Source organism: Nelumbo lutea, chromosome 7 (assembly GCF_056320005.1).
Source record: "Nelumbo lutea isolate HS-2025 chromosome 7, American lotus-T2T, whole genome shotgun sequence".
Classification (NCBI taxonomy): domain Eukaryota; kingdom Viridiplantae; phylum Streptophyta; class Magnoliopsida; order Proteales; family Nelumbonaceae; genus Nelumbo; species Nelumbo lutea.
The window spans coordinates 4,843,914-4,854,431 of record NC_142690.1 but is presented as its reverse complement, the minus strand read 5'-3'; the positions used below and the strand labels follow the sequence as shown (position 1 = coordinate 4,854,431).

Genomic DNA, 10,518 nt, shown 5'->3' with positions numbered 1-10,518 from the left:
AAATCAAAAAGCACAGTTTTTTTTAATGGTAAAAGATGAGCTACACAAGATGGGGGTAGCTCTTCCCCTTAAATCTGCATCACAAATAAAAATAAACTCACAACTTAAGGCTAAACTCTCTACTAGACTCCTGGTTGTTTAGAGCTTTACGAACTAACCAATCAGCTGCTTGATTTGCTTTCCGATATGTATGCTCGAATTTGATATTTAAGTTGAATAAATTGACAAAATTCCGACATTCCCTGATGATGCATTCCATTCTCCACGGGGGCGAGAATCTACCATTAAGGCAGTCGATTACCATTTGAGTCTCTTTCGATGGTAATTGCTGGTCCCTGTAGTTGATTGCAATATTAATGGCCTCTGAAGCTGCCCAAGCTTCTGCGCGGTTAATTGTCGAAATTCCAATCCTAAGAGCTTTAGTTTCAAGGACTTTGCCTTGATGGTTCCTAGCAATACACCCAAGGGCACAGTTGCCACTATTTGAGAAAGAAGCATCAAAGTTGTTAATCTTGATGCAATCAAGTTTAGGCCCGAACCACTCAACATGAGTTAAAAGTTTACCGTTAATGTTAACCATACAAGTAGAGATCTCTTTAATTTCATTCCAGTAGACTAAAGCTCTACTAATAATAGTCTCAGCATTACTAGCTAAACCATTAAAACATTTATTGTTTCTATTCTTGCAGATGAACCAAAAAACACAAGCAAAATTTTCTCTAATGAAATTATCCTTGAAGTTAACAGTTAATATATAGCATGAGTACCCTATACAACAGTATTTTAATACATAGATATAGATTTGGGATTTAATGGGAAGGGAAGATGTTATTGGAGAGAGAGATCAGATGATGAGGTAAAGTAGGTACCATTAGGTACCACATAGTTGAAAGGGAGAAAACATTACTCCGGTTACAAGAAACATCAAATTGACATTTTCTCTAAAAGTGACGACTTACAAAACTCAAGACATCCGGTACTGTTTGAAATAATTGACATTTTCTCCAAAAGTGACTCACAAAACTCAAGACATCCAGTGTTGTTTGAAATGGCTTGAAACACTCAACCAAACAAGAAAAAAATGAGGGAGAGAACTGACACCTACATGGCAGAAACACCTTGGAGAAACGACTCTGCCATCAAACACCATCCAAATTCATCCTAGTTTCAAGAATTATAACAGAGAAAAGGACGAGAAAACATTCCCATTTTCAATATAACTCTAAAACTAGTACGATTTAAATGATATTTTAACAGTAAAAAAAAAGATATTCCACAAAACTAGATGTCTGCATGAGACTTATCAATTTGTATGAGAAATTGACAACTAATTAATAAGAAAAGGATATTCCACAAACCCTAGCTCATAATGCAGTTACAAACCAATTAGTCATTCGCCAACAGGCAATTCCCAAAGAACTAGAATGACTTTTGAGTTTTGACCACTTATCTCTCATCTCAGGGCAACCACAAAAACAAGCATTTAAGATCCTTTAGCAGTCAGTTAAGGCCTAGTTGCGACAAAGAATCATTTTTTATTAATAACAATAGAGTAGCCAAAAGTTACAAGCGCCATAAATCATAATAATACCATTAACTGTCTCTGCAAAGAAATCCTCCAATAGAAATTTCTCTATTTAGCAAGACCATTAGTTGTCGAATTAGCAAATCTCATCACTAATCTGAATGAGATAGATATGGAAGATCTAGTTTCTCTGATATGATGTTTCAGTCTGCAAGGCACCCTTGATATCTCTGTCATCCACCAAATAACCACCTGTTTATCAATCTGTAGGTCCTGTACCACGAAATTCTTGAATTCAATAAGATACGTGAGGTTAAACCCTTTAAGTATGATCAAAATCTCAGCTTTTGTACACTCTTGAAAGCCCACTGAAAGAGAGAAGGCTGATAGGATCTTCCCGTGTAGCTCTTATCAGTTCCTACTTCCTACCAAGTCCAAGGAGGCCCAGACTCCAAAGCATTTACCATTATGACACAGCCATTAAATTATCAAAGAGAGGAAAATGGCACCAGAACCTGGAAGTAAAACAAGAACGAAAGAGAGCTCTTCACTGACTTCCATTACCGGGCAATACCTTGCAAGAATTAACCTCCGTGAGAAGAGATCACTAAGGATTATATTTCTCTCTCTGCACTGTAAGTTCAACGGTCAGAAAGTCTAGAAAATTAGAATATCTGCAACCACTTCTCTCTAAGCTTCTGAAACCAGTTTACATTGAAAATTCCTTGAGATGATTGTTTACTTTTATCAAGGGTAATATCTTCTGAATTCAAAGATTTTCCATTAAGTTCCACTTTATCAGTAATTTCAGAACTCTTTAAAGAATTTTCTGGATTGACCTTAATCTTAACTGGTTTCCCAAGCTTGGATTTATCTTCCATTCTTGCAATTTGAAGAGCCTTTGCACAGACAGGGAAGCCTTGGCCATCCCAACACTCCAAGATTACGCCAGAGCCTATGCAAGTTTTTCCTTGGTAAAAGGCTGCAAACTGCCCAGCAGCCAAGCCTTGATCATCCTCAGATAAATGAACAACAGCAGAAGTTCTGTCACCATCTTCACCAGTTTCCATTATTAAACTACAATCATAAAAGCCAGGGCCATGTCGAACCTGAAATTTGTTCATCATCTAAACTATCAATAATCATAATTACATTAGAAGCACACATGACCAGATTTATCTGACGTTAAATCTCATCAAAACAGAATAAATATCATTACCATGAGTAGAAAACACATTGTATGCATTGAAATAGTTTGCTTGTGGATACTATTATCAAGAACTGGCAAGGTATGGAAAATAAGAAATAAAGTTGGGAATTCCTACCTTGCACTGGAGCTTATTAAACTGATCTGGAGGCAATCCAGCAAGCCATTTCAGGGATCCAACACGGAATCTGCGCCTTCTTTTGTCAAATGAGTAATAATTTCTTGAGACAAATACAACATTATTTTTTACATCCTTTTCGACAACATACCTACATGCAACACAGCATTTTCATGGGTAAAGCCATTCATTAGATAATAAAAACTACAACCACCTTGTAGAAAGAATAATCTCAACATACAAGACTGTAGGAGCATATTTTTTACATTAATTGGGTAGGATAAAAGGAGAGGGAAGAGTTTTGGGGTGATTAAAATTACCGGACTTTGTTAATCAAAACTACAAAGAACAACCACTGCATCCAAAAGGGAAGAAAACATACCAGGGTCCTCCAGGAAGGCGTAGACCTTGGCGTTGACCAATAGTATAAAACCAAAATCCCTGGTGTTTCCCAAGAAAATCCCCTGTTTCAGCTTCCAACAAGATGCCTTCCATCTCCCCAATGTGTTTTGCAATGAATTCACTGAACTTTATCTATAATCAATGCGCCGTCAACTTCAGCACTAGGGTGAAAGAAATAAAGAATAATCTGACTTAATCTCCTACAAGCTATTAATTTCTGGAACTCTATTCAGCCTTCTGTATGTAATTTATTAAGAGAATTTCTGTCCATATATGTTCAACTTAGCCCTTAAAGGTATTCACTTGGGATAAGGATTTAAATCTGTTTCATCACTGCCATCTAGGACTCCTTCAAAGATCTCTCTAAGAACCCTTGTTAGATCAGTTAGTAGGTGCATATGCTTGAGATACAGCCTTAAGGTTCATGATAATAAAATCTTATAATCAGTAACAAGATTGAGGAAGAACATATTGCTTAAATGAAAATAAGGAACCATATAATGAAACAAGAATAATAAAGAAGCTACCATAAAACATTTAGGCTATGCCAAAAGCCTCCTTGTATACCTTAAGGCCATTACCCAATGTTGGTCCCAGCTATCTGGGGTCTTGGGAGGCTGGACTGGATACAGTCCTAACCATTGGCATTTTTTTGCACAAAGTGGCCACTCCCAGACTCAAACTCACATTCTCACACTTGACAGCCCGAGATTTTACCATTACACCAAGTAATGACCCCTCCTCATACACCTTAAAGAAACAGTAAATTTCTAATTAGGCAGGGCTGGAAATGTGCTTCCTGGATGATGTGAAGGGTTTTATAGGGGCTTGGTTCTTAGGAGGCTTAAGCACAGCTGGAAAGGTAACATGGAGCATTCTTCTCTCTGCAGTTTTCTGGGCAGTATGGTGTGAAAGAAACACTAGAGTTTTCAAAGGGAGGCAGACTTCAAAAGAAGAGGTTCTCAACAGGATTTTGGGGATGATGCATTCTTGATTGGAAAATCACCTATTATTCAAAAGCAGACACACCTGTTTTTTTTTTAATCTTGATTTCCTTTTTGTAAGGAGCTTATATGTTTTTGTTTTGGGGGGTTGGTTATATTGGGTATACTGTTTTCTGCTGTACAGTTTCTCATTGTACAGGGGCCCTATTGTATTTTAGCCTTTTGATTTCAATAAAATACTTTACCTTACAGTTCTTAAAAAAATAGACAGAAGAATCAGCAAGGTTATTAGTTGATCACCTAGTCCAGCAAAATGAGATTACCCCCTTATATATGCCTATGATCTAACCTCTTTAATACAATGACAGTAACTCATAATGATTATATCTTACTGAACTTGCAGAAGTATTAGTCACAGTTTATTAAAATGATATGGACCACTATAAAATTGGCAAATGATCGTAATTGCTAAAATACACTATCAAGAAGCCATCATCCCTAAACAGTTAACATAGTCCAGGATCTAACAAAGACAACCCACTGAGATGATCTCCAAAGCCAAAAAGCATCCTGAAGGTAAAGCATTTTCCGCAAATCACTGATTTAGTACCAGAGCATATAAAAGCAACTGGACCGCATGGATTCATGATAAAATCAGTCTACTACTAGAGATTATAGAATTAGTTTAGTTGATAACTTGATGACCATTGATTGAACTAAACTTTCCTATTTAAATAAATTGACCAAATTTTGTAAAACATTCAATTCTCCTCTATGCAGTTTTGCTACCAAGGAGGGAAATTTCTAGGTGTAAATACTTAATGGACAACCAAACATTCTTCAAACAAATAGGACCTAGTAAATGTATTCCAGAATACAATTGTCACAATTACCTTTCCAAGGAAGCAAATTCCTTGAGAATCTTTCCTATCTCTGTTAGGAAGTTCCAATTTTGCAGCAAGCTTACGGACCTCATTCTGCAGATAATTTCACAACAAAAAGAGATTCAAGATCATGGACATTTAGCATTCAAGTTATCTAAGAAAAGCATAAAGCCCAAAAGAACAGCTCAGTTCTTCGGTTAGCTGCCACTGAAACAGCTAAAGCTATTAAAACAAAGTAAGGTAACAAAGACAAAAACTCAGAATACACAGGATTTTATCCTCATATAACCTTTGAGATACATCCAAGAGGGAAAAGAAGTCGTTTAAGCTGGGCCTGTGAAAGATGCGAAAGAAAGTATGTCTGATCCTTGACCTGAAACGTCAAACTGCATATATCATCAAACAATGCTCAAAAGTATAATTCTCACATTTAGTACCTAGGATCACTTCAGAGATGTTCAGAAGAGCACATAAGTACTTCAGCAGTATAGGTAATTAGGATTTTAGGGAAAGAGGATGAATGAAAACATGGAATAATTGCTTCCCAGATTATTCACATGAATGACAATCCAACCAATAAGCTTTCACTGTAATTACCTGTCAAAGATTCTACGAACAATATGCAAATGCAGAAAGATCATTGAGCAACATGGAATAAAAATGGGAAAGAACAGATAGCATGAATTGTCTTTCTTACATTTTCTAATCAATTTTTAACCATTTGTATTTCTAACATGGATACCTTATCCTTTGATAATTCTAGAATAGAAGGGCCATCCTTCTGATCTGTACATGGGTGAATGACATTTGCATAATGTCCAGACGCAACATAGTCGAATTCCATATTACTGATTGCATCCAAAAAGGCTCCTGAAAATTGGGTAAAGGACCATGTTATCCAGACCCGGCAAGGACACAACTGGATATGGTTTACATGATTTACACTAAAAATTGAAGTATCTGACATAATATGGCACCCTCATAAGGTATCCAGGTATCATGGTGTAAAGGATACAATTATACCAAAGATATAAAAAATCATATCCAGCTAACTTGAGTGAGTAACATACCAAACTTGATTCTTGTATTACAGAGGACATCCGGGTTAGGAGTGCGACCATATCGGTACTCCTGAATAATGTAAGATACCTGAGACATCAGATCAATTTACATTAGACGAGAAGAAAGGCAATATAGAAGAACAGAAATCAACCAGGTGGAACTAGAATGAAGTTAAAAATCTTTCAGCAGCACACAATAAATAACATATTGATGAAACCAGATGTTGATTGATAATTACCCACAAACCCATAATAATTTAATGTTTGTTAAATGGTATCTATACATCATTAACAAGGAGAATTTTATTCAAAGAAGAGAAAAGGACAAATTACAACCAACAGCCCATTAGACTAGCTAACATTATGCAGGATATACATAAGGAAAACATATGTGAACTTGGAAAACGAATACCAAGAAACCAATGGCAAAGGAAAGTCTGCATACCACATTGTCCCAATACTCATCAGTCAAGTGTACAACTTCCAATGGTACTTCAACCTGTAAAATAATGTAAATGATCTCAGAACCTATACTAGAAACAAGCAATATAATATGATTCTTTTAAACATGAGATTTTTCCCATTGAATTTGTTGTATAATTGTCTTTATATTCTAACGGTGCAATGATACACACTTAAGGAGATTTGGGGTGGCAATGATGTAAATATCGTTGGGGGTTGAATTAGGGTGCAATGTACATGAATTAAAGGAAAATGCAACCATAAGCTGTCTGTACAAGGTAATTTGGGTATTTTGTACCACCTCATTGGAAGTTAAACTAGGGTTTCTGAAAGGAATTCAATTCCTTAAGAACTAGCAGGAGAACGCAAGGGTTGTAATACCAGGTAGATTGTAGCAATTTCCAAGGGGTTTAAGCATGGACGTACAATTCCATTACCAAACAACATTAAATCATTGATTCTCCTCTATGTGCTCTGTTTTTCCTGTTTCTCTCTAGGTTTCATTTTACAGAATTCACTCAAATATTAATTTCAGTCTATGATGCAAGTCATAAAAATAAATAAATGCATAGGCAAATGGAGTTGGATCAAGCTAACAATTTCAATGAGGTATACATCAGACGAGCTAAACCAAAATACATGGAATGACAGAGTCAAATCCAAAGGAATTGTTCAGTATGAAGTATGAACCATTTGAGATTTTCTTTACTTTCATCCAAGGACAGAAACAAAGGTGGTCTTTAATGGCCATTCCCACTTGGCTTTCAATCCTTCACTGATATTCTAAAACACGGAAACAAGAGAAGAACTCCACCTGATCACAAACTGCTTTTACATATTCCAAATCTTCCTCCCACGGGCATGCTGACCAGAAGTTTTCAAAGTCTTCCTACAAAGAACCAATTAGCACAACTAATTAGGTGTTTTTTTTTTTCTGGAGTACTAATACTAACAGAATACAACATGAGGATACAATTAAATCTTTTATGGGGAAGAAATATGTGAAATCATTAATAATTTTTGCATTTATTCCCACTGTTCAAGCTGGATTAAAACATATCACTTCATGATTGTGGTGCACTAGGGCAACCAATGTAGCTAAATACTCGAGTCCTAATATTTTATGTTTGCTTTAGGTAAGTGCATTCTTCACCCCAATAAAAAACCTTGAAGGATTCTATCCCACTTCAATGAACTTTGCATGATATTCTTGGGATGCCCAGCGATATTAGGACATGTATACCTTACCAATTTTAATAAAATAATAGACGAAAATGTAAACTTCAAAAAAAAAAAGGCAGATTCAGTAGCAACGCAAGCATGATAAATATCTTTCTTGTGTCCAGTATAAAACCTTCGGTTTTTGCATTACACAATTAAATTATTTTATTTTCACATAAAATGTTCCACGGGTTATTTCATAACTTAGACCCAAATTACAAGCCATTACTACATTAAAATCAGAGAACCTACCACTCTGCATTGCATCCCCAAGGGATACATTACAAAGCAAATTCAAAGTTGAGACATTTCTACTGAATTTGAGTATAGAAATCCACATAAGAACAAAAGAAGTACTTGAAACCAGATTTTCAGGTAGAACGCAGTGCAGAAATGTCCGGCGGCATGGAGAAGCCGAAGAGCAACGCTACTGTCAACACCTCCACTAAGAAGAACTGCGACTTTGAGCCTCTTTCCGGGCATCGAGCAAGAAAGGTAAGGCTCAAGAACGATATTAGACTTTAAACCAAGGGATAATTTGTGCTCCGCAGCAGACACAGAGAGACATCTCGTCACGTTTCTGGGGTTAGAGAATCGAGAGCGAGCGGTCTTAAGAGAGAATAGTGAAAGGGAATATTTGAAGTTTGGGTTCTGCAGAGAGAGAAGGTTGAGAAGAGGGAGAGCTGCCATTGCCCTTTGCATTCGTTCATGAACAGACAGAACTCTTTCAACTGTAGTCTGTAGTAGTATCCTTTTTCAGGGCTGGAAACCGGAAAGAACTATGCTTTGGATAGACGATGAGCCATAGAAGATAGAACTTGGCTTCGTGTATCTGCTTTGGGCTGGATCTAGTGGACCAAAACTCATCCCAATAAGAAGGTCAACCCGGCCCAAGGTCTAAGCAAGTCCAAATTGGGTGGGGCTTAAACTCGATTTTGACTGGGTTTAAATAAGTCCGACTATGATACTGGAAAGTGGAAAGGTACGATGCCCTAAAAAACTGATAACTAATCAACAGTAGTTATGAGTGGGGTGAAGATGTATTATACACACAAAAATTTCAAACATATTTAAATTTTGAATTTATCTCCTTTAGGGTGAAGCAAGGTCCTAAATATTGATATGCACGATATGCCAGAAAGGACTATTAGGCAGTATGAATACTTTTTTTTTTTTACTTTTGTTTATTTTTTTTTCAAAATCGATTCAGCGGTTTAAGGTTCCCTGAATTAGTAGGAACCTCGATATACTCTCTGTAGGGGCGTTTTAAACGTTGGGGTGAAAGATGTCCTTCAAATAATTCAATTGATGAATACATAATTAGGTTGAACTTCAGCTTGAAAAAAAAATAAACTTAGTATGATGCTAATCCTGCCCCGTATCTTTTACCAAAAAAAAAAAAAAAAAACCCTATCCTGTGAGTTTGTCTTATATTGGTGGTCCCAAGCCTAAATAGAATAGGATTGGATTAGGTTGACAGCTAGTACTAAAACTTTTGTCAAATTTATAAAATTATGGATTCCAATTTGATTTTTGTACTCATATTAAGGCATTTTTCAAAATGTATATGAAGGAACCAGGGAATAGCTGAATAGGTGATAAATTGAGAAAAAAATAGACTGAGGTAATTTGGCCATATGCATAGAAGACCATCTACGACACCCAACACCCATTAGAAAAACTAATATATTACAAATCAAAGGGGCTAGAAGAGCGAGGGTATAACCAACATACCCTTTTCTCCAAAGAGCCACGTATAACTAATCGGTGCTATGGCCACTCCTTTGTAACTCTTATGATCCAGGTATAACGAATAATCTGACTCATAGACCCACTTGTAAAGGATATTTTTCCGAATATGTATACAATGGAGGTTACATGCATGAAATCACTTGCCAAGCAGAGGCTCCAAGTGTGAACTCACCTCTGATAAATGTCAATGCATCCAGTGAATCAACACCATTTGAAGAAAAGTTCTTAAAGGAATTTTCACAAAATTCCTTCAATTTTTGGTTTCAAACCAAACATAGCCTAATTGGCAAGGCATAGATGAAGGGACAGGAAAATCTGAAACAAATTCACTTTAAAACCAATGTCCCATTCATTTTTTTGGGGAGTTATTTACCCAGGTAAATATTTTCGAGGAAACACTTGTTGGGTAAATGCATTTATTCATGTTCTTTTATTTCTTAGGTAAATAAGACAATGATAGTTTATATATCCGAAAAAAGCTATTATTGAAAGGGACAATTTTGTCTAATCCAATCCAAGTGTTAACATTTTTCCTTCAAGTGGGAAAGTAACTTACCCATATGGGAGATGGGTATCACTTTTGAAAAAATAATATGAATTTCTTGATCAAAGAGAACCAAAATCTCATTAGCCAACTTTCCCCCTCTCAACATCCAAGAAAATAAACCAGACTCAAAAGTGAAAAAAATCAAGACAAAATAGGGAGGTAAATTCTTCATTTCTTTTACTTCCTTTCCTTTCCTTTCCTGTCCTAAGTAGAGCAAAACAATGGAAAGAGAGAGGAAGCAACATTGGGCACCGTTCTCATTTTCTCTAAAAGAAAATCTTTATTTATTTCTTCTATAATTTCATTTCTTTTTTTTTTTCCTTGCTTTCTTAGCAACCAAACAAGATGGGATTATTCACTTGAAAGGGATTCTTTCATTGTAATCTACTTATTAC

The 10,518-nt window shown here is 36.1% G+C and overlaps 2 protein-coding genes across 2 annotated transcripts; both read right to left on the bottom strand.

Annotated features, from left to right (window-relative positions):
* Positions 1-97: 97 nt before the first annotated feature.
* Positions 98-580, bottom strand: LOC148844763 (uncharacterized). Its single transcript, XM_088954231.1, has one exon. The coding sequence runs from the start codon at positions 578-580 to the stop codon at positions 98-100; it is 483 nt and encodes a 160-aa protein (XP_088810357.1).
* Positions 581-1,515: 935 nt separating this feature from the next.
* On the bottom strand, positions 1,516-8,722 carry LOC148844762 (tRNA (5-methylaminomethyl-2-thiouridylate)-methyltransferase). Its single transcript, XM_088956348.1, has 10 exons — positions 8,182-8,722; positions 7,418-7,492; positions 6,587-6,640; positions 6,151-6,229; positions 5,823-5,950; positions 5,370-5,453; positions 5,090-5,173; positions 3,233-3,384; positions 2,851-3,001; positions 1,516-2,634 (listed from the first exon to the last, which is right to left on the bottom strand). The coding sequence occupies exons 1-10, from the start codon at positions 8,524-8,526 to the stop codon at positions 2,191-2,193; spliced, it is 1,596 nt and encodes a 531-aa protein (XP_088812474.1). The 5' UTR covers positions 8,527-8,722; the 3' UTR covers positions 1,516-2,190.
* Positions 8,723-10,518: the final 1,796 nt, after the last annotated feature.

Excerpts from the sequence above, each read along its gene's own strand:
- LOC148844763 (XM_088954231.1), bottom strand. The coding sequence starts at position 580 with ATGGTTAACATTAACGGTAAACTTTTAACTCATGTTGAGTGGTTCGGG.
- LOC148844762 (XM_088956348.1), bottom strand. The coding sequence starts at position 8,526 with ATGCAAAGGGCAATGGCAGCTCTCCCTCTTCTCAACCTTCTCTCTCTG. Across the intron at positions 7,493-8,181 it reads ACCTGAAAATCTGGTTTCAA|GAAGACTTTGAAAACTTCTG; the intron begins GTACTTCTTTTG and ends GGTTCTTTGTAG. Across the intron at positions 5,951-6,150 it reads TAATACAAGAATCAAGTTTG|GAGCCTTTTTGGATGCAATC; the intron begins GTATGTTACTCA and ends CCCAATTTTCAG.